This window comes from Phyllostomus discolor, chromosome 7, assembly GCF_004126475.2.
Source record: "Phyllostomus discolor isolate MPI-MPIP mPhyDis1 chromosome 7, mPhyDis1.pri.v3, whole genome shotgun sequence".
Classification (NCBI taxonomy): Eukaryota; Metazoa; Chordata; class Mammalia; order Chiroptera; family Phyllostomidae; genus Phyllostomus; species Phyllostomus discolor.
In genome coordinates this window covers 88,727,967-88,753,916 of record NC_040909.2, presented here as the reverse complement: position 1 = coordinate 88,753,916, position 25,950 = coordinate 88,727,967, and the positions used below count along the sequence as shown (strand labels likewise).

Here is a 25,950-nt window from a genome sequence, read left to right as displayed (position 1 = left end):
TGTTAAATTTTTTCTGTATTTTTATTATAGAATCAGTGAAATAATATGCCTCTCTATTGTATCCAAAGGGACTGTAGTTTTCACTGAAAGTATTAGAAAGCCATCTGTGTAATACACTTTTGTCTAGAACATGGTTTGGGTATATGAATGGGAAGGAGAGTATGATTATATATAGGCAGTCTCCAGTTTATTACAGATAAACATCATAAATAATTAAAGTAACTCTTTGGATTCAGGGTGCTTTAAAACGCAATTTTAAATGTAAATTTAGATAGAATCCCTTAAAAGTATCTGGTTTTACTTTTAACTGTAAGAGTAATGCATAATAATGGACAAACATGGAAAATTAAAAGACAATGACAATTTTGTTGATAAATTCTGACTGCAGGTAACTATAGTTAATATTTTGGTGTTTCCCTTTTTAAATCATATTTTGCAAACTTGGAATCCATTACTAATGTAATTTTGTAGCCATTTTTATGCACTTATTTTATGATCATTTCTTGTAGTAAATCTTCCTTATTTATATAACTTACATGAACTTAGATTGCTTCTAGCTCTTTGCTCTTAGGACTCTCATACTACAGTATATATTCTACATATATTTCTATTCTCATCTTACAGTTTCTCTAGGAAAGACACTTTTTCAAAAATATATTTTATTGACTATGCTATTACAATTGTCCCAGGTTTTGCCCCTTTGCCCCCCTCTGCCCAATACCCCCATTCCCTTCAGTAATCCCCTCCAGTTAATTCATGTACATGGGTCATGTATATGAAATCTTTGGCTTGTCTATTTTCTATACTACTCTTAACATTCCTCTATTTTGTACCTACCATTTATGCTTCTTAATCCTGGAACCTTTCTCCCCATTCTCCTCCTTCCCCCTCCCAGCTGATAACCCTCCAAATGATCCCCATAGCTGTGATTCTGTTCCTGGTCTCATTGTTTGCTTAGTTTGGTTTTTAGATTCAGTTGTTAATAGTTGTGAATTGGTTGCAATTTTAATGATCATTATTTTGATCTACTTCTTTTTCCTAAATAAGTCCCTTTAACATTTCATATAACAATGGCTTGGTGATAATGAACTCCTTTAGTTTTACCTTGTCTGAGAAGCACTTTATCTACCCTTCATTCTAAATGATAACTTTCCTGTATAGAGTAATCTAGGTTGTAGGTCCTTGCTTTTTATCACTTTGAATATTCTTGCCAGTCCCTTCTAGCCTACAAAGTTTCTTTTGAGAAATCAGCTCATAGTCTTATGGGAACGCCTTTGTAGGTAACGATCTACTTTTCTCTTGCTGCTTTTAAGATTCTCTCCTTATCTTTAACCTTTGGCATATTAATTCTGGTATATCTTGGCGAAGTCCTCTTTGGGTCCATCTTGTTTGGGACTCTCCGTGCTTCCTGGACTTGAATGTCTATTTCCTTCACCAAATTAGGGAAGTTTCCTTTCATTATTTTTTCAAATAAGTTTTCAATTTCTTGCTCTTCCACTTGTTCTAGCATCCCTGTGATTCAGATATTCATGTTTGGAGATGTCCCAGAGGTTATACTCTCCTCATTTTTTTAAATTGGTTTTTTCTTACTATTCTGGTTGAATGCTTACTTCTTCATTATGTTCCAAGCTGTTGATTTAAATCTCATCTTCATTCCTTCCACTGTTGGATCCCTGCAGATTTTTCTTTATTTCACTTAATGTAACTTTCATTTCTGCCTGGATCTTTTTTATGCTGTTGCTGTACCCAGTGAGTTCTTTGAGCATCCTAATAACCAGTGTTTCGAACTCTGCATCTGATGGGTTGGTTATCTCCATTCTGTTTAGTTATTTTTCTGGGGTTTCGTTCTGTTCTTTCATTTAGGCCATATTTCTTTGACTCCTCAATTTGGCGGCCTCTTTGGGTTTATTTCTGTGTATTGGGTAAAGCTGCTTTGACTCCCTGTCTTGGTAGTGTGGCCTATTGTGGAGAAGGCACCTATAAATTGTGTGGTGTGGAGCCTTAGGTAATTGCCAGTGCAGAGCAACCCACTTCACTACTTTGAGGCTTTGTGGGCGATGGCTCAGAGAGGAGACAATGCTGCTGCCTGGCTTCTGAAGGTTTGCCTGGCACCTGTCCTGTTTCCAGTCACTTCATGTTATTCCCTGTATGTGACTGGTGCCCTTCTAGCTGTTGCCCTGGTGCTGAGTCCCACAGCAGGTGGGTCTGTGTAAGTTTCAAGTCCTAAGACTGTGCAGGCATTTTAAGCAGAGTCTCCTGAAAATCCGGCAGTTTCTTCTGGCCCCAACCCTCATCCGATTTTTATAGCAAGAAGTTATGGGGATTTATCTTCTGGCATTGGAACCCTGGGCTGCATGGTCTGGCTTGGACTGGGATTCTTCTCTCCTGAGGTATCCCTCCCAATTTTTATCCACCATATGCAAATGTGGAACCACCAGTTCCACCTCTTCCCTATGCCACACTGCATCTCCATGCTTCTCTTCCTTCTCTGCATCTCTGCCTCGCCTACCCATGTAGATGAATGTGGCTTCTTTAAATCTTTGCTTATTGGACTTCTATACAGCTTGATTTTCTTATGGTTTTGGGTGTTACTTGTTTTGAGATTTAGTTGAATTTTTTTCTGTAGTTTTGCGAGGAGGTGAAGCATGTTCACCTACATCTCCATCTTGACTGGAAGTCCTGTAGGAAAGACACGTGAAAGCCAAATTACTCTCCAAGAGCATGAATATCTGTGAGGTTTTCAGAAAGTTACCATTTTATAACCCCTTTGAACAATATTTTTTCTTTAGCAAAAAAATGAAATTGGGAAGAAACATGAGATTGAGAAAGAATTACTGTGGTCAACTAAAGAAGAACTATTGGTGAGGAAATTTTTTATTCAATTTTTATAAATGTTTGCGTTATAAACCATCATCTCATCAGCTTCTGTCAGTGTTCTTACTTAGGATTTATTATTTCTCTTTTTATATTTTGGCCTCATAATTTTGCTTTCTCTGGAATTGGATAGGTCATATTATAACCATGACAGAGCAAAAGGAATATAGAGAAAAGCCCAAGTATCATTCCTTGCTCACTACTCCATAGATAAGTGACCTTGAACAAGTCATTTTCACATTTATGAGCCTCAAGTCTTTTGTTCATAAAATAAAGTTGACACTTTCCCAACAAGGTTGTTGTTTCTATCAAGTAGAGTAATAGATATGAAAATTGTCTAAACTCTAAAATAGTACAAAAGCATGAGGCCATTGTAATTTTATTAGAGTTTCCGATTATAGTCTGTCACTATCTGAGGAACTTTTTCTTTTGACTTCTTTTTTTCTCCTCTGCCTGTCTTTATCTTAGTCCCGTTAGCAACATCCCTCTGAAAATATATAAAGCAACTTGAAAAACTAAGGTGGTTAGCCTGAGCAGCTATAATAATGTTGATGTATAACCATTAATTAATAACAAATGATGTAAAGAACCTCAATCTGCCACAGGAAGGAATCTTCAGGCTGATTTATAACTATTCAGAATGAAACGTGGCTTTCAGTTAAGAAAAAAAAAATTAGTGTGTCCAGAATTAATTACTGATTTTTCTGAGGTGTTAAAAATAATTTAAAAATACAAATTATTGAAAATCCAAGAAAGCTTAAATATGACATTGTGTGGAATGAGTTGTATAATAATCTTGAAGTACTTTTTTATCCTTGCCCAGGGATATGTTTATTGATTTTTAAAGAGAGAGGAAGGGAGAGAGAGAGAGGGAAATATCAATGTGAAAGAGAAACATCAATCAGGTTACCTTCTATATGTGCTCCCATCAGGGTTCTAACCTACAACCTAGGTATGTGCTCTGATGGGGAATCAAACTAGCAACCTTTTTGTATATGTGATGATGCCCCCACCAACTGAGCCACCCAGCCAGGGCCGGAGTACAGTTTTAATGAGAAGCAGACAGTTCTGAGATTTCTTGCCAAGAAAATATACACAAGAAGATAAATTGTTTATTGAGATATTTACTAAAGTACTTACTAAATTAAAAATAATTTAATATGGTTTTAGCCTGTCATAGACTAGTGTATTATAAATGTTTCTAAAGTTATCAAGTACTTGAATAAACATTTTTTCTGGTTTTGCAATAGATATGATTTGATTCCAAATACAAAGCTCTGATGCCCAACATAAACCTTTTTAATTTTTTTCAGCTATTTTGACTGTGTTTCTATAGACCCCTAAATGACAAGTAATTTTACTTTTTCTTCTTATTTCTTCTTATCCATCCATCTTACCCCCATTAAGAACAATGACAGACTTCAGTATGAGAATGAGATGCCTCCAAGGAAGATGTTACTGACTGAATTTAGATCACTCGTGGTTAGTACCTCTGCCTCCAGACATGTACTCAGTGTAAATGATAATTATGGTCAACTAAAGAATTTCAAAAAATTCAGAAAGGTATGTATTCCTTTAACTAAAATATCACAAGAAGGCAGTGTTCAGAATACCCCTGATGCTAACCAGTAATAAAAACAATTCATGTTGAAAACCAATGCTGTTTATTCCACTTAAAACAGTTAAAACGTGAACTAAGAGTTAATATATGGAATACGTAGAATGAAACAAACTTCATTAAGACTGAATTCTTTAAAGTGTATGTTTACCTGGTTTTCCCACTGTAATCAGCATATTGATAGGGTCCTCATAGTTCTAATAGTGATCTGAGACTACCTGGAGGGGTACTTTAACTCAGGACTTTATAAAGATAACAGATTTGTTGCCCTGGCTGGTGTAACTCAGTAGATTGAGCTCAAGCCTGCAAAACAAAGGGTCGAGGGTTCAATTCTGAGTCAGGGCACAGGCCTGGGTTGCGGGCCAGGTCCCCAGTTGGGGGCATGTGAGGGGCAACCACACATTGATAATTCTCTCCCTCCCTTCCCCTCTCTTTAAAAAAAATAAAATAAAATCTATTTTAAAAAAGATAACAAATTTGTTGAAAATAACGGAGCACGTTCAATAAGAAAACTAGGCATTTTATTACTACATGTATAATATAAAATATGAATCTGTACACTGAGTACTACCTTCAGACCAGAGTCCCTCCTCTTTAGGAACTGATAAGATTATTATTTTATCACAGTTCTTAAAAGAATATTTCTGATCTAGTCTATATTCTTTTGTTGTCTACTCTGGAAAATTTTCTTCCTTCTATATAAACCTACTGCCGACTGTTAGCTTTTGCTTATGCATTTGATGAGAATTCATTAGTAATATTTTTGAAAGCAGTTTCTGTGAACACAAGTTTTCTCTAGAATACGATCTGTATGATTCTTGTTACAACCATGAGGTATGGGAGCTTTTTCTCTCTTAATGTTAGCTACTATTAATATTTCTCAGTTAAATTAGTTTTCTACCTATTATGGCAGGCTCTATAAGGTTCTAAACTCCATTTAAGCGTCTCTTCTATTTAAGAATAGAAGATGGAAGTATCTCCATCACATGGCTCACTTCCCCTTCCCTCCCCCAGCCATGGCTCATGAAGGCTTTCTTTCATGCTTATTACTTCATGTTCGGTATGCTATTACAAAATCTCATTGCTAAATCAAAATCCAAAATGCATACTTTTTTTTTTTTTACTAAGTTACCAAAGGTAAAACAAAAATATTCACTGTTGGTACAGGAGTAGTGAAGAGAAATAAAGCAGTACACTGGTGTAAAGTAGTTTGGAAAAACTTAAAACACTTAAAAATTTCCTTTTGATAAGGAATTTTTTTAGAGGAAAAAAGAAATTCAACCCAAAATTTGTAGGAAAAGGTTGATTACCTGTAATGAAAGAATTTGAGTTTTTTTAATATACCTAAATCAATGACATGGCTATATTTGTACTTTTAAAATATTGCTTAATGGTGAAACAAATTTAACATTCCCTTTCCAGTTTCTGTTTTAAAAGTATGTTGAATAAATATTAAGGATGTATTAATTACTCCCTAAATACAATATTACCAGTTTGCCTATTATGCATTTTCACATATTTTAAGCACTTTTTTTATTTGTAAGCAATAAAATTTCAATTAAAAGTATAAACTGTCAACATTTTAAATATATCTTGTTAGGCATGTATAAATTAGGAAGTTTGGATATTGCATATTCACAAGTCCTAGAAACAACATTGGCTTTGATACCTTTAGAACACAGAATACAACAAACAAAGAGTGCTGGTGAGGATGTGGATAAAAGGGAACCCTAGTATACTGTTGGTGGGAAAGCAGACTGGGGTAGTTACTTTGGAAAAGAGTATGGAATCTCCTCAAAAAACTAAAGATGGAACCACCTTTTGATCCATGATCCCACTGCTGGGATTATACCCTAAGAATACTGAAACACCAGTTCAAAAGAACCCATGCAATGCACCCCAGTATTCACAGCAGCATTATTACATAGAGTACTACATATAGTATTACATATAGCAGCATATAGTACTACAATAGCCAAGTGCTGGAAACAGCCTAAGTGCTCAGTAGTAAATGAGTGGATCAAAAAACTGTGGAACATTTACACAATGGAATACTATGTAGCACAAAGAAAGAAGGAACTCTTATCTTTCACGACAGCATAGATGGAACTGGAGAGTGTTATGCTAAGTGAAATAAGCCAGGCGGTGAAAGACAAATACCATATAATCTCACCTATAAGTGGAATCTAATGAACAAAACAAACAAATGAGCAAAATAGAACCAGAGAAATTGAAATAGGAACAAACTGACACTGATCAGAGAGGATAGGGGAGAGGGATAACTGGGAGAAAGAAGGGGAGGGTTCTAGTCAAGGAACACAGGGTGGGGATTGACTAAAGGAGTGGAGGCGTGGGCAGGGCAGGGGAGAAGAATGGGAAATACTGGGACAACTAATTGAACAACAACAAAAAATAAATTTAAAAAGAATAATACTTTAAATTACAGTGTGTTTATTCACCCTGGGTTGCTTTAATTTGTGGATGGTGATCTAAGGTCATTTTTGAATAAAATCTCCAAAATCAAAATCTTAAATTCTCTTAGTACATAAATCATAGTTACATAGCTAAATCTAAGTATAATAGTCAAAATAATAGGGCAAAGCATATGATTAGCAGTTACCACTGTTTCGTGCAGTGTCTATTTATAGGATATATACATCTTTCATTTACACACGATTTAAAATCGTTACACATGATTTACAATCCTTGCTTATTTTTAAGCTTTTAAAAAATGATTGTCTTAGTTTGTTAATGTATTTAACCTTACTATTTAACAGGTCACGTTTCCTGGAGCAGGAAAATTTCCACAAATCATTGGAGGATCAGATCTAATAGCTCATCATGCTCGAAAGAATACAGAATTAGAAGAGTGGTTAAGACAGGAAATGGAGGTTAGTAGAAAGTGAGGACTGGTAAAATGTTTGATTTGCATTTTGATCCTTTCTGGTTTCCTTAGAGTAAATTCTTAAAACTGAGGTTGGTTATTCAGGAAAATTCCTGAGTTACTGAGCATTAAGATTAATTGATAACTTTCTATAACACTGCTTTAAGGGACTTCTAGATTTATTTGTTTAAAAAATGAGATGTAAACAATGACTTAAGTTTATATCCTCATGTAAAGGGAAAAAAAAGAGACTTAACCCACAAAAATTTAAAAGAAAACTGAAGGATAACAATTAAAAGAATGATCATATAGTCATATGGAGGGATAGATATTAGAAATATATCAATATAGTGGGAAGGACTGGGCTTATTAAATCTATGAATTATCCTTTAACAGTTCTAAGAATTTCTCTTTTCTTGAATACTCCCTTTTTCCTGTTTTCTTTAATATTTCTTTTTGTTCTGTGTTTCTTAAAGGAATCCTCTTACTATTTTCGGTAGTGGCTATACCTTTTTACATACCTATCAGTGGTGCACAAGGGTTCTAATTTCTGCACATCCTCTCCATGACTTGTTTTTAGCTTTTTGCTAGTAACCATCTTAATGGGTGTGAGGTAGTATCTCATTTGATTATGCATTTCCCCAAGGATTAATGATGTTGAGCATATTCTTGTATGCTTGTTGGACATTTGTACATCATCTTTTGAGAAATGTCCATTCAAATCTTTCTCATTTTTAATCAGATTGTTTATCTTTTGTTGTTAAGTTCTAGGAGTTCTTTATATATTCTGTGTATTCACCCCTTTTCAGATATGTGACTTGCAGATACTTTCTTCCTATCTCTGGATTGCTTTTTCTCTTTCATTGTGTTCTTTGGTACACAGAAGTCTTAAATTTTGATATAGCCCAATTTATCTGGGTTTTTTTCATTTTGTTACCTGTGTTTTTGGTGTTATATTCAAGCAGTCATTGCCAAATCCAATGTCAGGAAGCTTTCCTCCTGTGTTTTCTTCTAAGAGTTTTTTTAGTTTTAGCTCTTACATTTAGATCCTTGATCCATTTTGAGATTATTTTTACATTTAGTGTTAAGATGGGTCTGATTTCATTCTCTGTTGTTACCCTTATACACTTTGGTTTAATGATACATGAGCACAGCATCTTGAAGATAGGGAGGGCTTTAAAGTCAGTTATACTGCTGAGAGCTGCTTGCTGAGGGGAACTTGCCTTAATGCCTTCTTTCATGGGCAGTTGTTATCTATCTCATTTTTCTCCAAAGACTCATTTCTAACTTGTGAAAAGGTAAAATAAATCCTTAGATAATATTAATAGCTGAGGAGTGGTGATTTGTAATATTTAGTTTAAGTTCTTAAACATTTTGTTACGAAGTTTTCAGAATACACACCAAGCAAAGATAATAGTAAAACACCCCGCCCAGCACAGAGCTTCAACATTAGCAATGTGCTGGTCTTGCTTTATATACTCCCTTTCCAAACTTCTTTATTTTTTATTTTTTATTGTTTTAATCATTTTTATTGTTATCCTATTATAGTTGCCTCAATTTATCACCTTTGCCCTCCTCCACCCATCCCATACCACCACTCTCACAGTCAATTCCCACAGAATCTAATAAGCAAAATAAACTAACAAACAAAGTAGAACCACAGTCATGGAAACATGAAGACTGAAAGTGACCAGAGGGGAGGGGAGGAGGACAGTGGTGGAGAAAAGGGGAGAGAACTAGACAAAGAACGAATATGAATAATCTGCAATCAAACTTCTTTTCTTTCTGGAGTATTTTCAAGCAAATCCCAATCATTTTATCACCTTGCTCATATTTATATGCTTAATGCAAGCATACAGATTCCTGATCAAATACATGTTTTTCTATGTACTTTATACTTGTATAATCAATTCATATTGTTTTAAACCCTATAAGTAGGACCAGCAGCATGATTTTGATATTTGAAATTTCTTTAGACTTTTGTGATGTTGCATATTTACTTTTTTTCTTGGTAATTTCTTCACATTGTCTTACAGTATAGTATTTACCTTCATCCATTTGCCATGTTTTCATTTAACATTTATATTTTTTCATTTCTGGGAATCTGTTCCATTCATTGCTAAATCTTTTTGTTCCCTGCTACTGTTTTTAAGCTCCTGTATTTTGTATTCTTTGCCTGATGATACCAGTACCTAAAGTGTTTGTCTTCTGTTTCTGCTAGTTCTCTCCCATGGTGCCTTGTTTCCCACTATATTTTTTGTGATGTTTGAGTGTACACTCATTTTTCTTGGAACTTGATCTGTGGGAATTCCTTGTGTCCAAGTTCAGGCTTCTTTCCTCCAGAGAAGATGTGTTTGTGTCTTGCCAGTCTTGTTCTACCAATATGAGACCACATTAATCTCTCCTGTAACTTTTTTGGATCACCCAGGTAGATAATCTGTATTTGAACTAGAAGCTTGAGTCAGGGCCGGCTAGTGTTTATAAACTACGTGAGATTCCACGCCCCTCCCCCCCTTTACCCTGTGCCAGGGTTCAGGATAGGCCAGTGTTTTTTGCCTTTTGTGATGCAGAGTTTATCCCTCTTTCACCCTTTAGTGCTGATGTCTTTTATTAGATTCCCTGTCTGGATTTTCTTTCATGTCACTCATTCCTATACAGACAACAGAGCAGAGCTTTGGTTTTTTTAAAGTTTGCAGATACCACAGTGCTTGGCAGAAGCTGGCTGTGCTAAGTAACCTTTCAGGATTTGTATTTTGCTGTATTGTAGACTTAATGTAGTCTTCAGCAAATTGTTTTTAAAATGCTTTTATAATAAAAAAATGCTAGGAACGTCACTCAGGATATTTACTGTCAAAAAAGGAAGGATAGAATCACATCTTTTTTTTTAAAAGAATAATTGGCTTTATTATTTTATAAATGTGCATTTCAATGAATCATGTTAGTACACAAAAGAATGAAGAAGCTAAAATCTTACACCTCCAAACCCCCCATTTTATGATTAAGTCGATAATGTGCAGACATCTCTTTATTGAGGGACTAACAGAGGAGAGAGTGGTGGGGGTGAACGGAGTGGCAGGAGGAAGTGAAAATGGAAGCCCTGCTGCCTTTGTGGCCCTACTCCTTCCTAGGGTGGTTTGTATCAGACTGCATATTCTGAATTTAGAAACTGTTTGTTGGCTTCCTGCTGTGAAGATTGAGAAAATTATTTGTACTTCCTCTACCTGTTTCCCCATCTTTTTAGGTGACTCACATACTTGCAATATTCTTTTTATGCCCAGGTCAGTAACAGAGCACATGTCAGTGCTACTCCTTCCTTCACTTCCTTGGAATTCAGCACTGCATTTTGATCTACTGATTCAGTCTTTTTTTAAATATATTTTATTGATTATATTATTACAGTTGTCCCATCTTTTTCTCCTCTTTATTCCCCTCCACTCTATATCCCCTTCCCACCATCATTCCCCAACCTTAGCTCATGTCTGTAGTTCAAACATAAAAGTTCTTTGTCTTATCCATTTCCCATACTATTTTTAACCTCCCCTGTCTATTTTGTACCTATCATTTATGCTTCTTATTCTCTGTACCTCTTGCGCCATTCCCTCCCTACCCCTTCCCCGCTGATAACCCTCCATGTGATTTATATTTCTGTTGATCTGTTACTGTTCTAGTGGTTTGCTTAGTTCATTTCTGTTTTTTTTTTAGGTTCGGTTGTGGATAGTTGTGAGTTGTCATTTTACTATTCATATTTTTTATCTTCTCTTTCTTAGATAAGCCCCTTTAACATTTCATATAATAAGGGTTTGGTGATGATGAACTCCTTTAACTTGACCTTATCTGGGAAGCACTGTATCTGCCCTTCCATTCTAAATGATAGCTTTGCTGGATAGAGTAATCTTATATGATTTCATTTCAGGCCTTTCATGAGTTTGAATACTTCTTTCCAGCCCCTTCTTGCATGCAAGATTTTTTTTTGACAAATCAGCTAGCTGATAGTTTATGGGCACTCCTTTGTAGGTAACTGTCTCCTTTTCTCTTGCTGCTGTTAAGATTCTCTCCTTCTCTTTAATCTTGGCTCATCTAATTATGATGTGCCTTGGTGTGGGCTTCCTTGGGTCCAACTTCTTTTGGGACTCTCTGAATTTCCTGGACTTCTTAGAAGTCTGTTTCCTTTGCCAGATTAGGGAAGTTCTCCCTCATTATGTTTTCAAGTAAGTTTTCAATTTCTTGCTCTTCCTCTTCTCCTTCTGGCACTCCTATGATTTGGATATTGGAATGTTTAAAGTTGTCCTGGGGGTTCCTAAGCCTTTCCTCATTTTTTTTTTTTGAATTCTTGTTTCTTCATTCTGTTCTGGTTGAATGTTTATTTCTTCCTTCTGGTCCAAACCATTGATTCAAGTCCTGGTTTCCTTCCCTTCACTGTTGGTTCCCTGTACATTTTTTTTAATTTCACTTTGCATAGCCTTCACTTTTTCCTCTATTTTATGACCATAGTCAACCATTTCTGTGAGCATCCTGATTACCAGTGTTTTGAACTCTGCATCTGGTATGTTGGCTATTTCTTCATCACCTAGTTGTATTATTTTTGAGCTTTGATATATTCTTTCGCTTGGGCTGTATTTCTTTGTCTGGGTGTGCATGTTATGTAGTAAAGGGAAGAGCCTTAGGTATTCACCAGGGCAGGGCAACCCACATCACTTGTTGTAGCACTGTATGTTGTGGAGGGGTCAGAGAGAGAACAGTACTTCTTGCTTAGCTCTTGGCTGGCTTTCAGTCTCTTCCTCTGCTACCCACAAGCAAATTGGGCCCTTCTGTTGCTGATTCCCAAGTGGCTGGCTTTGTGTATGTTCTAGGACCCTGTGGGTCTCTCCAACGAACTCTCCTGTGAGGCTAGGAGTTTCTCCCACCCCTGCAACCCTCACAGGTTTTTTCAGTCAGAGGTTTGAGCCTTTATTTCCCTGAGCTGGAACCCTGGGTTATGCAACCTGTCTAACCTCCCCAGTTGTTCCTCCTGGTTTATCCACATGCAAATATGGGATTTCTTGCTCTGCCAGCCGCCTCATTCGGTCCACCAACTGCTGCCTTGCTTACCCTGGTTCTCCAGGCACCTCCTAATGGGAGTCCTCTCCACCCTGACTGCCCATCTCCGCCCCTCCTACCAGTGTGGATGAATGTTTCTTCTTTAATTCCTTGGTTGTTAGACTTCCATACAGTTCAGTTTTTTGGCATTTCTGGTTATTTTTTAATTTTAAATTTTGTGTTGTCCTTCTTTTGGTTGTGTGAAGAGGCAAAGTGTATCTACCTCTGCCTCCTTCTTGGCCAGAAGTCTGATGCAGTCTTTTTTATTTCAAGGAACTTTTTTGCTACATCTTTAAAAACATTTTTGTATTTGCCGAGTTCTCAACGTGTAAGACCCAACAACCCTTTTATTAGCATGTTGGCTCTCCAGATTTATTTCTTCTCCATTCATTGTGAGTTTTCTAAGCTCTTTCACTGTGTCAGAAATTCAGAGTTGTGTCTGTGCTGTTCCTCGCCAGCAGCTATGTGAGCTTGTGACCTTGGGAAAATTACTTATTCATGCTTCCATTTCATAGCACTTCTGCTCCATAGATTTTCTATGAAGATTAAATAAGTTATGTATAAAACATTTATAACAGCAGAAACAGTCAGTGTTAGCTCTTTCCAGTTTATTTAATTCTGAAATGTGTTTATGTAGCATTTGTTTCCTTTTCATTTCAGTGTGGTTTTTTAATCATCTGACTTTTCTTATTTTACTGCTTTTATGTTCTTATTCATTTGTTTATTTTTTATCCTTGAATTAGTGTTTGTAGCAGACTAGGTTCTCCTCTCTCAAGTTCTGTTCTAATCTCCTTTTTCCCTCTCTGGTATGCCGAGTGGCTTCACTGTTTTCTTTTGTCTTGCAGCTGTTTAAAGTGACCTGTCCAGAAATTTATTTGCTATGTGAAGTGTTGTATGCCATTTTATTCAGGGATTACATTCTAAAGCCTGTTTGTAAGGTGAAAATTGAATGTAGTTGGAATAACTCCAACCTGTAGCTTGCTCATGAAGAATAAAATTATCTGGTGGGTCCACCATGCATTTGTGCAGCAACTGCTTGGTCTGAGGCCCTTTCTGGGTCCTGTCTTGTCTCTGTGGCCTGAAGTCTAGGACAAGGAAGGCTCAGCTGGAATTGTGGGCATTCATCCTAAGTTTGTAATGTAGACTGTACCTAGCAGGCAGAAGGGCATCGTGTCCTAAAGGAGAGTTACTTGGCTCTCGGGTTGTTTGATAATGTGTCAGGGATGTTGCTTAGTGTTGGTCCCACTGACTGGCCTCCCGCCATGTATCCATCCCCCAGCCCACCTGCAGTCCTTCCCTCTTTCCTGCCCAGGTGACTTTTTTCCAAATTTGGGGTATTAGTAAGAATTCTCGGGTTTAGTTGGTTCCATAGCACCTTTGAATGAGATGAGTTAATGTCTGGAGTCTATTCCATTAGTTTTTTGGTTTTCTGCGTGGCCACCTTTGTGAAGTCTGTGCATGGGGTTTGCTTCTCCTGATTAATTGTGACTGTTGGAAGAATGATAGTATAACTGCTGACTTTTTCCTATTTTCTGTTTATTTCTTTAGAATTGGAAGAACAGCCTGTGTTCTATATTTATTTCACCAAACCTGTCCTAGTTTTTGCTAGAGCAGTTCTGAGTGTGCTAGGAGGATTTACTCTAAGATAATAGACTTGACTTTTTTCTCTTATGTGGCTACACCTTCTATATGTAATGTCTTATCTCATTGGGCTTGCTCAGCTACTCTTCTATATTCCCTGCCTCTTGTTCTTTTCAGCCCTTCTTTCTTTACTGCGGCAGGCCACTTGTGATTCGGTTCCTGAAATTTTCTTGAATTTAGTATATTTCATTTTGTGCACTAAACATGATAATTCTTTGAACTCTATCCAAACTAATTTGAATTTTGAAAGACTGTGAGATATATTTCTCCCAAACCCAGTAATAGAAGGATTTCTATTTCTTAATACTATTTAACTTAATGTTTTTACTAAAATATATAAAATGCAGCTGATTTTTCTTATCTGATTTTTCTTTACTATATTGTAACTTTAAAATTATTATCTCCCACTAGGAAAGCTGTAAGAATATTTAGCATCATAATAACAGCATCTTTCTTGACAGATGATTTGTGAATATCATGTGTTTTTCCATATGTGTTCTGCTATACTTGTGAGAAAATGTGAAAAGAAATGGTGTAATTTCATTTAACATTTCAGCGTGTGAATGGAAAATAACTCTGTAAGTTTGAATCCCTACAAGTCATCCTGCAGGCCCTTTGCAAAGACAGCAGCAACATAAGACCCTGGTTGAGAGGTGGTACTCGTGTTTTTTAGACCTGGTCAAGTCCCAGCTCTTCCAGATGACAGCCCTTTGATAATTTATTTTCCCTTATTGTCTAAAATGTAGATAATAGTATAAAAATAGTAATGAAGTTATATGAAGAGGAAATGAGAACTTTTTAAAAGATTTTTAAGATAGTATCTGGAAATCTACAAATGTAAAACTCTTAATAATAGTAAACAGTATCTGCATTTAAGGAACTTCTTGTCTTTGGAGAGGATGTGTGTAGATTGATGAGCATCTAGGAGCAGTGCAGCTAACATTCCATTGGAGATCCTCACAGTAGATGTTACTTTTAAATGAAGAGGAGCACAAAGTCATGAAGAGGTGAAGGACATGTATATTGAATGAATGAACTTTGAAACGTGGTAAATATGGGAAGAGTAAGAAGTAATTTTGGAGGCAGAGGGAGGAACATGAAGAAAAGCAGATTAAGTCACAGATTATTAGGTGGTGAGTCTGGTTTTTTGTTTGTTTTGTCTTTTTTTTGTGATTCAGTTTTGATTGGCATACATGGTTGATGGTTCATGAAATGGTGTTGCACAAAGACTTGACTTGGGGTGGTGAATACAGTGTACAGGTGATATGTTGTAGAATTGTGCACCTGAAGCCTATATAATTTTGTTAACCAGTGTCACCCCAGTAAATTCAATAAAAAGGAAAGAAAGAAGTAGGAAAGAGCCAGACTATGGAGAGTTTGTGTTTTCTTTGGTCAGTGAAAGAAGTCATTAAAGGGTTTTGGTTGGCACCAAATAGGGTCATAGCTGGACTTTAAGGAAATGACATCAGTACAGGGTTTTTCCAGTCCTAACCCTAGAATGTGCTTTAGTAGTTTGGCGAGTCTGAGTTTGAAATTGCTTTGTGGGTGAGGTAATTCAGCAATAGCTTCTGGACCCTGATTTGGGATGGTGAGGAAGGAGAACCACTTCACCTGAAGAGCTGCTCTGGTTGAAGGTGGGGTAAGTATTGCCCATTCAGCTCCTTCGTCGGTAGTATGACCCCAAAACATAGAGGTTTCATTAAGTAAAAGGGTTCTGTTGGAAAAAATGTTTAAAAATTCAGAGGCTAGCTGTATATACATCGGTTGCCTTTGTGAGGAGATTGGTTGGTGATGGTTGTTTAGTTAGAGGACTTTGCAGTAATCGTGGCATGAAGCAAAAATGGAAAGATCTATTGACTGAGACAAATGTAAAGCCAAGACTCTAGACTTGGAGCCCTCTTGGATGTGGAAATCCCAAAGGTACCTGGCCTCCTATTACAGCAATTCATTAACTATGCATGCATCATTGAGTAAATGTTTGAAGGTATGTTAATTTTCATAGGTGCAAAATCAACATGCAAAAGAAGAGTCTCTTGCTGATGATCTCTTTAGGTAAGGTTGAATTTTATCTTTCTCATGAATTTTAGAGAGATAGATATATAATTCACTTCTGTTCATATAGATTAAATACTTCTTTTTCTTCTGTTCTTAAAAATACTTAGTCCCTTCACCTAAAGAATGTTCTGTTTTTAACATATGTATTTCTTTTTACTATTTGAGCACCTCTTTGTTGGGTTTACTGGATATACCTTTGAAGTTTGGGGTTCATTCAGTAAAATTTGTATGGGGCATTCAGGTAACAAACATTCCTGAGCCAGGTGAATTTGGCTGGTAAATTTGTGATATTTTGATGGGAGCAAGATGGCGGTGAGGTAGGAGGGAGCAGATTCCAATTTCCCCTACACATGGGAGAAAACCCTAGCCAATTTGCGGAGGAAGAGAGCAAACAGCCAACAGTACCCCAGCATACATGAAAATAAGAGACCAAAAATTGTAGCAGACACTGAAAAAACAGACGAGTAGGTGGAAGTCGTGAACACCAGGATACCCAGTGGAAGAGGAAACCCAACAACAAAGGAACCACCAACAGATAACAACAGAAGAAAGTGAAGGAGGGAATGGAAACCACACAAACCTCCATCCAGGACCTATCTAGAAATACAACTAAATAGTGGAGAAACTACCCAGTACAAACAGCTGAACAAGAGCAAGAGAGAATCCGCAAAACCTTGTACACAAGGAAGAACCAGCTTCAATACAACCGGTCCTCACCAGCACAACAAAATACAAGAGGTGATGAACAGAGTGACCCTCAGTTAACCAGCTGGTGGTAAGGAACCACCAAAGAAAGACCCAACAACAATCAAAACCCAAAGACAAACACAGAGCCAACTTAAATGACAGCCCAGACCAGTGAGCCCTGGTGATTAAGGAGACTGCACCACTGAATCGCACAGGTATTCTACTATAGAAGTTCACACCATAAAACCAGGGAGACAGAAGAGATCAATTTAGGAAGCTGAGGTTAACAAGAAGAGTCACACAAACAATGGAAAGACAAAGAAACAATCCCCAAATGAAGGGAAAGGAGGAAGCCTTAGGAAGAATGCTAAATGAAATAGGGGCAACTCAACTATCAGATACTGAGTTCAGAGCAATGATTATCAGGAAGCTCAATCAACTCACAATGAATTACCAGAAACTGCAGGGAAACTACAATGAACTCACTGCAAACTATATCAACATGAAAAAGGAAATAGAAACTATCAACAAGGGCCAAGAGGAAATGAAGAATACAATTTCTGAACTGAAGAACACAGTAGAAGGAATCAAAAGCAGGATCAATGAAGCCAATTGGATCAGGGAGCTGGAGGACAAAGTATAAAAAAAAAGCACCCAAAATGAACAAAAAAAGGTTCAGAAAGAATGAAGAGGGATTAAGGGAAATGCAAGACAATATGAAACATAATAATATCCATATAATAGCTATACCAGAAGGAGAAGAAGAAGAAGAGCAAGGGATAGAAACCCCATTTGAAAAAGTAATGATGGAAAACTTCCCTAATTTAATGAGAGAAAAAGTCACACAAATCTAGGAAATATAGGAAGTCCCAATCAAGAGGAACCCAAAGAGGCCCACTTCAAGACACATCATAATTAAACTGGCAAAATTCCAAGACAAAGAGAGAATCTTAAAGGCAGCAAGGGAGAAACAGGAAGTAACATACAAGGGAGTCCTGATAAGATTAGCAGCTGACTTCTCAATGGAGATGCCCCAAACCAGAAGAGAATGGCAAGAAATGTTCCAAGTAATGAGAACGAGAGGCCTGCAACCAAGGCTACTTTATCCAACAAGGCTCACAATCAAGACAGTAGGCCAAACAAGGAGCTTCCCAAACCAAAGAAGTCTAAAAGAATACACCTCCACCAGACTAGCTCTGCAAGACATGCTAAAGGGACTGCTTTAAGGAAAGGAAGGGAAAGGAGAGAGAGATAGAGGAACACATATATGAAAATGGCAATGAATTAGTACCTATCAATAATAACATTAAACGTAAATGGAGTAAATACTCCAATCAAAAGACATAGAATAGCTGAATGCATAAGAAACCATGACCCACACATATGCTGCCTACAAGAGACCCACCTCAGGACAAAAGGCCTACACAGACTGAAAGTGAAGGGCTGGAAACAGATTTTCCAAGGAAATGGACAGGAAAAAAAAAGCCGGCGCAGCAATACTCATATCAGACGAAATAGACTACACAAAAAGGCCATAAAAAGAGACCCAGAGGTCACTTCATAATATTCAAGGGAAGAATCCACCAAGAAGACATAAACATTGTAACTGTATATGCACCCGACATAGAAGCACCCAAATACATAAAGAAAATCTTAGAGGACTTGAAGGAAGATATTGACAGAAACATAATTATAGTAGGGGATTTTAATACCCCACTGTCAAAAATGGACAGCTCTTCCAAAAAAATACCAACAAAGATAATGTGGCATTCAACAATGCCCTAGGTGAAACGGACTTAACTGATATACATATATAGAGCTCTTCATCCCAAAGAAGCTAAATACACATTCTTTTTGAATGCACATAGAACATTTTCAAAGACAGACCATATGATAGGACACAAAACAAGCTTGAACAAATTCAAAAAAATTGAAGTCATATCAAGCATTTTCTCTGACCACAAGGGACTGAAACTAGAAACCAACCCCAAGGGGAAACAAACCCAAAACACTCAAAGTCATGGAGATTGAATAGCATGCTATTAAACAATGAATGGGTCAAGAATGAAATTAGGGAAGAAATTAAAAAATTCCTGGAAACAGATGAAAATGAACTCACAACAACCCAAAACTTGTGGGACACACCAAAGGCAGTCCTGAGAGGGAAGTTCATAGCAATACAGGCCTACCTAAAAAAGATAGAAACATTTTAAACAAACATCCCAACCCTATACCTACAAGAACTCGAGGAACAACAGCAAAGACAGCCCAGAGCAAGCAGAAGGAAGGAAATACCAAGATCAGAGCAGAATAAAATGACATAGAAACTAAAAGCACAATTTTAAGGATCAATGAATTCAAGATCTGGTTCTTTGAAAGATAAACAAAATTGACAAGCCTTTAAGCAGGCTCATCAAGAAAAAGAGAGGACTCAAATAAAACACAATCAGAAATGAAAGAGGAGAGATTACAGCTGACACCACAGAAATACAAAGGATTTTAAGAAATTACTATGAAGAATTGTATGCCAAGAAATTTGAAAACCTAGGTGAAAATGGAAAAATTTCTAGAAAAATATAATCTTCCAAAATTCAGTGAAGAAGAAGCAGAAAGCCTGAACAGACCAATAACAGCAGACGAAATTGAAGCAGTAATCAAAAAAATTCCCTACACACAAAAGCCCTGTACCTGATGGTTTTACAGGAGAATTTGGCAAAGCATTTAAGGAACAGGTAACCCCTGTCCTTACAGATAATTCAAAAAAAAAAAATCCAAAACGATAGAAGACTCCCAAACTGTTTTTATGAAGCCTGCATCTTCCTAATCCCAAATCCAGATAAAGACACAACAAAGAAAGAAAACTTCAGGCCAGTATTGCTGATGATCATAGATGCTAAAATCCTCAACAAAATATTGGCAAACCTCACCCAAGAATACATTAAAGAGATCATACACCATGACCAAGTGGGATGCATCCCAGGGATTCAAGGATGGTTCAATATTTGCAAATCAGTAAATGTAATATAACACATAAACAAAAGCAAAGATGAAAATCACATGATCATATCAATAGATGCAGAAAAAGCATTTGATAAGGTACAGCACCCATTTATGATAAAAACACTCAGCAAAGTGGGAATAGAGGGAGCATTCCTCAACATAATAAAGGCCATATGTGAGAGACCTACAGTCAACATTATACTCACTGGACAAAAACTTAGAGCCTTCCAACTAAGATCAGGAACAAGACCAGGTTGGTTGTCCACTTTGCCCACTTCTGTTCAGCACAGTATTGGAAGTTTTGGCCACAGTGATCAGAGAAGAAAAGGAAATAAAAGGCATCCAAACTGGAAAAGAGGAAACAAACTATCATTGTTTGCAGATGACATGATAGTTTACATAGAAAATCCTATAGACTCAGCCAAGAAAACTGTTCGACTTAATAAGTGAATTTGGCAAAACAGTGGGATACAAAGTCAGTATCCAGAAATCAAAGGCATTTTTGTATTCCATCAATGAAACATCAGAAGCAGAAATCAAGAAAAAATCCCATTTGATATAGCAACAAGAAAAATAAAATACCTAACCAAGGAGGTAAAAACCTGTACTCTAAAAACTACACAACACTGAAGAAAGAAATCAAGGAAGACACAAACAAATGGAATCATGTACAATGTTCACGGATTAGAAGAATTAACATCATCAAAATGTCCATACTACCCAAAGCAATATACAAATTCAGTGCAATCCATATTAAAGTACAATGGCATATTTCACAGACATAGAACAAACACTTCAAAAATGTATATGGAACTGTAAACAACCTGTATAGCTGCTGCAATTTTGAGAAAGAAAAGCAGAGTAGGAGAGATCACAACATCTGATACCAAACTGTATTACAAGTTTAATCAAAACAGCCTGGTAGTGGCATAAAAACAGGCACATCGACCAGTGGAACAGAACAGAGAGCCCAGTAATAAACCCAAGTCTCTACGGTCAATTAATATTCAACAAAGGGGGCAGCAACATAAAATGGAGTAAAACTAGCTTCTTCGACAAATGGTGTTAGGAGAGCTGGACAGCTACATGCAAAAAAATGAAACTTGAGCACCAATTTATACCATAGACAAAAATAAATTGAAGGTGGATAAAAGAGTTAAATATAAGTCATGACACCATAAAAGTCCTAGAGGAGAACATAGGCAGGAAAATCTCAGATATTTCATACAGAAACATTTTACTGACATGTCCCCTAGAGCAAGGGAAATAAAGGAAAGAATAAACAAACAAATGGAATCTTATCAAAATAAAAAGCTTCTGCACCGCTAAAGAAAACAGTATTAAAATAGAAAGAGAACCAACTGTATGGGAAAACATATTTGCCAGCGAGACTGCAGATAAGGGTTTAATTTCCAAAATATATAAAGAACTTACACAACTCTACTCTTAAGAAGACAAGCAACCCAATTTAAAAAATGGGCAAAGGACTTGAACAGACACTTCTCCATGGAGGACATACAGAGGATCCAGAGACATGAAAAGATGCTCAGTGTCACTAACAATCAGAGAGATGCAAATTAAAGCCACATTGAGATACCATTTCACACCAGTCACAATGTCCATCACAAAGCCACAAACAACAAGTGTTGGAGAGGTTGTGGAGAAAAGGGGACCCTAGTGCACTGTTGGTGGCATTGCAGATTGGTACAACCACTATGGAAAACAGTATGTAATTTTCTAAGAAAACTAAAAATGGAACTGCAATTCCACTGGTAGGATTATATGCTAAGAACCCTGAAACACCAATCTAAAAGAACCTATGCACCCCAATGTTCATAGCAGCACAATTTACAATAGCCAGGTGCTGAAAGCAACCTCAGTGCTCAACAGTAGATGAATGGATCAAAAACTCTGGTACATTTACACAATGGAATTCTATGCAGCAGAAAGAAAGAAGGAGCTCCTACCCTTTGTGGCAGCATGGATTGAACTGAGGAGCATCATGCTAAGTGAAATAAGCCAGGTGGTGAGACACAAATACCATATGATCTGACCTTTAACTGTTATCTAGTGAAAAAACAAACAAGCAAGCAAACTATAACCAAAGACATTGAAATAGAGAACAGGCTGACAGTGACCAGAAGGGAAAGGGGAGGGAATTTCAGGGGAAAAAGGGGAAGGGTTTACAGGAACAAGTAAGTATAATGGGCACATGGACAAAAACTAGGGGGTGTGGAAATAGGAGGGAGGTGGGAAGGGCTGGGGGGTATGGCTGGTATGGGAGTAAGAGACAGGAAACTGTACTTGAACAACAATTTAAAAAATGTTTTTCTGACATTTTCAACTCTAGTTAGAATTATGAATGAATGGGTTTTGAATTAAAACAAGTAAAATACCACACCATGTGTTGAGTTTTAATTTCATGTGCATAGATACAAGAGGCAGGATTAGAGTTTCAAAGCAGGTTCTTGTGGTAGCAGAGTTATAATGGGTGATTATAATTTAATTCTGATTTTACATATTTTCAGCATTGTTGCAGGCCCAACAAACCTTATAAAATTATTCACTCTCAAATACTCATAAAAATACTCTATTATAGATAGATACTGGTTAGGGGATAATAACATTTTTGCAAACTTACTTAAAGGCAAAATGAAGAGTGTAATTGGTTTTTGAGTCTTTTGCAGCCAATTTGATTCTTTAATTTGATTGTTGACAATATAAACCAACGGTCAAAACATTGACATATAGTGCTGATTTTTTTATAAGTATTCAAATGAGACAATCTGGTTGCCCAACTACATTTGTTTAATTGCTATAGGAGAATGTTTGGGAAATAATTATATTTTAGTTTCATTATTGCTCTTTTGTGCAAGTGATATACTTTCATTTGCAGGGGAGGAGAGCAGAGAAATGTTTGAATCCATGCTGGAAGAAGTATAAACATATTTAATTTTAAACGGTTGTAGCCCTGGCTGGTGTAGCTCAGTGGATGGAGAACGGGCTGGGAACCAAAGTGTCCCAGGTTCGATTCCCAGCCAGGGTACATGCCTGGGTTGCAGGCCATAACCCCCAGCAACCGCACATTGATGTGTCTCTCTCTCTCTATCTCTCTCCCTTCCCTCTCTAAAAATAAATAAATAAAATCTTAAAAAAAAAAAAAAAGACTTGTTTAAAAAAAAATTTTAAACAGTTGTTTTTATTATTATTTTCATGCTTTTATAGATTTTTTGTTCATGCTTTATTTTCTAAAAATATCAAAGTAACATCAAGCGATAGATGAAAGTAAACATGTCAGTGTTTAATATCTGATGCTAAGGACAAAATTGGCATTCTCAATTCTGTTTGCTAACGTGACTATACTTTGAAAGCCCTTTAACTTTATTTCTTTATTTAAACTTTATTGTATTTGCCCATTACTATTTAGTCCCTTTATACCTTCCTTCTCCCAGCAATCACCAACCACTGTTGTCCATATCCATGAGTTCATTTTCTTTTTTGCTAAAGGCCCTTTAACTTTAAAAGTGAAAAAATGCCATTGTTTACCTAGATATTATTTAATCCATTTCTTTCTTTGCAGATACAATCCTAATGTAAAAAGGAGACGATAACTAAGGATTTTATAAAGAAGCTGTGGAAAAACTTTCCTTTCAAGCATTGCATCCTGTTTTCTCTGGGATACATGCACATAGTACATACAAAGGATTTAAGTTACAAAGATCCTGTGGCCTGAATTTGTTAATAAAATGCACAAAACTCCATTTCTTTGTGTGTGACAAGTAGTATGGTTTGTTGTTTTCAGCCTTTGTCACCTTACCTCTGTGGTAATTTTTGTATTTTTAAATTTGTTTTTATTTATTCGTGAGTAGTTAATATAGTCTAAAAGCATAAAAGGGTAAGGATTGAAAAGTCTCCTTTCCATCAGTGTCTTAGCTGTTGGCTCCTCTCTTCAGGAAAATATCCATGGTACTCATTTTACGAATCTTTCCAAAGATTTTCAATGCTTATTCAAATTTCTGTGACTCTCATCTTTCAATAATTTCCTACAAAATGGTAGCATAACATACACAGATTTCTGCACCTTACTCGTTTTTCATTGCATTGATTGGAAGATATTTTTTTCTTTTAATTTTGTATCTTTCCATTATGCAAGTAGTCTTCCCTGACCTGAAGTGACCCAAATGAAATAGATTTCAGTGGTGAAGATGTCACCACATATTCTGGTACTGGAAACTGTTACAGGAGAAACCTGGTTCTTGGCAATGTAGTAAAGAATTATAGATCAGCATGTCTATTAGCATGCAGGCAGAGTTTATTAGTGATATATTCTCATGGAAGAGAAACAAACGTTCTTGCTACAGTGAGGGTGAAAGGCATAGGGTCAGACCATGGCAAGGTATCAGGAACTTATATAGTTGGTGGGATGGAGGTGAAGAAGTTACATATTGATTGACAGGTAAGGGTGGTGTCAGCTTTTCCAGGAGCACTTGATTACCCAAACTTAGGTATGTGTAGGAGGTCTGTTAGTGTGAATCCTTATCTTACTCCAGACTGCATTTGGTCATGTTGTAAAATAGGCAAGTGACAGGAGGCAGTTAATTAAGCCGGGGCAGTTACTCAAAGTTATGTATGGGATCTTTCTGCAAGCATTAGGAACTCCTTTATAAAACAGTGACCAGAGGTAGGAAGTTAACCAAAGATGTTTTATGGGTCCCTCCTCTTCACTCTTCTAGGCCTTGGAATGAGTATATAGTTTCAAGCTTTCTTTCTCAGATAGTGGAAAACAATACATAGAATTTGAAGGGCTTCTCTCCTCCCATGCTAACAAGGTGTTTCTTGTGATGTTGGAACACCTGGCAATATTATTGGACCAGGCTCAGGACTGCTGAGTTAATGGGTGAGACATGTCTACCTCCTACTCCTGCCTTGGTTTACTATCCATCCTAAGTGCTAAAAGGTGTTTCCTGGCAACCAGGATGAGAGACACTGGCCAGCAATAGCAGCACTTTCTCAGAGTTCTTCCTGTGCTATATCCTGCCTCAACTAGAGATAATATGGATGACTTTATGGTTGTCTTACTGACCTGAGTGTCTCTGTTTGAGAGACCTAGGTTTGTATTTGTAAAGTACAAATAGCAAGATTTCTCTCTATCTAAAGGAGATGGTAAGAAAAAAAAAAATGGATGTCTTTTGCAAGTTTTGTAATGTAACAACTTAGCTGTACATTACTATGTACTGTAATTAATATTAGAATTACAGTACAGTCTTTTTATCATTCTGAAGACTGGTACATTATATCTTAGAAAGCAGAACAAGGCTTTGATACTCACTGAAAGCTTCCTGATGTGGAAATATGTTCTGTTACTCTGACAAGCCTACCTGTGTAGGTTTTTAGAGCATAGCATGAAAAATGGCCCATAATGTAATTTGAGCCCTGGCTAGGTCTTCGTGGAAGATGCAGTGTTCCTCTATTGGGTGTCAAGGGGAGTCACAACATTTAAAGTATCTGGCTAAGATAATTAGACCAGCCCTCTAAACATACTGTCATTTTCTTTTAGGAGATAGTTTCTAAATGTTTTAACTTTTTCTTGTTTCTTTGTTTTATTAGCCCTTCAAGTTTTGTTTAGGAAACTTTTTAAATATTTATTATATGCAAAATATGCCCGCCACACACTGAATCTTTGGATTCTTGAGCAGTGGTTTCTACTCTCTGGGAAGTGACAGTCTGAGTCTTTATAATTTATTTAAGGCTATTTACCATAAGAAAGTATTTTTAGACAGATGGAAGGAGTCTCCCACTGCTTTCCATAGGCTGTGCAGTGCTGAACAGTTTCCTAAGGCTGTTAGCTCTGCCCTGTGCAACTCAAGCCAGCCCTGTTTGGGAAGCTGTACACCTTCCCCCTGCTGTCTTGGGCATACTTTTTTCTAGGCCTTTAAGTGTTTTAGGATAAAGGGATATAAGTTGCCACCTCCCTTTCATCATTAGATGAATGGGAACTGTATCCCCATTTCTAGCCTGGGGCTTTGGGAAATGGGGCTCAGCTCAGCTTCCTTATAGCAGGGAGAAGGTGGCCTGGCCTTGGGCCAGTATCTAACAATCATCCATTCTCTAGAAG

At 36.9% G+C, this 25,950-nt stretch overlaps 1 protein-coding gene across 1 annotated transcript in view; it reads left to right on the top strand.

Annotated features, from left to right (window-relative positions):
- Window positions 1–23,596, top strand: part of NBN (nibrin) — a 51,484-nt gene extending 27,888 nt beyond the window's left edge. Inside the window, 5 exon segments of the mRNA XM_036031109.1 lie at window positions 2,790–2,861; window positions 4,282–4,437; window positions 7,270–7,383; window positions 16,096–16,145; window positions 23,416–23,596. Of these exon segments, the coding sequence (XP_035887002.1) occupies window positions 2,790–2,861; window positions 4,282–4,437; window positions 7,270–7,383; window positions 16,096–16,145; window positions 23,416–23,446 (423 nt within the window). The 3' untranslated portion in view covers window positions 23,447–23,596.
- The last annotated feature ends 2,354 nt before the right edge of the window (window positions 23,597–25,950 follow it).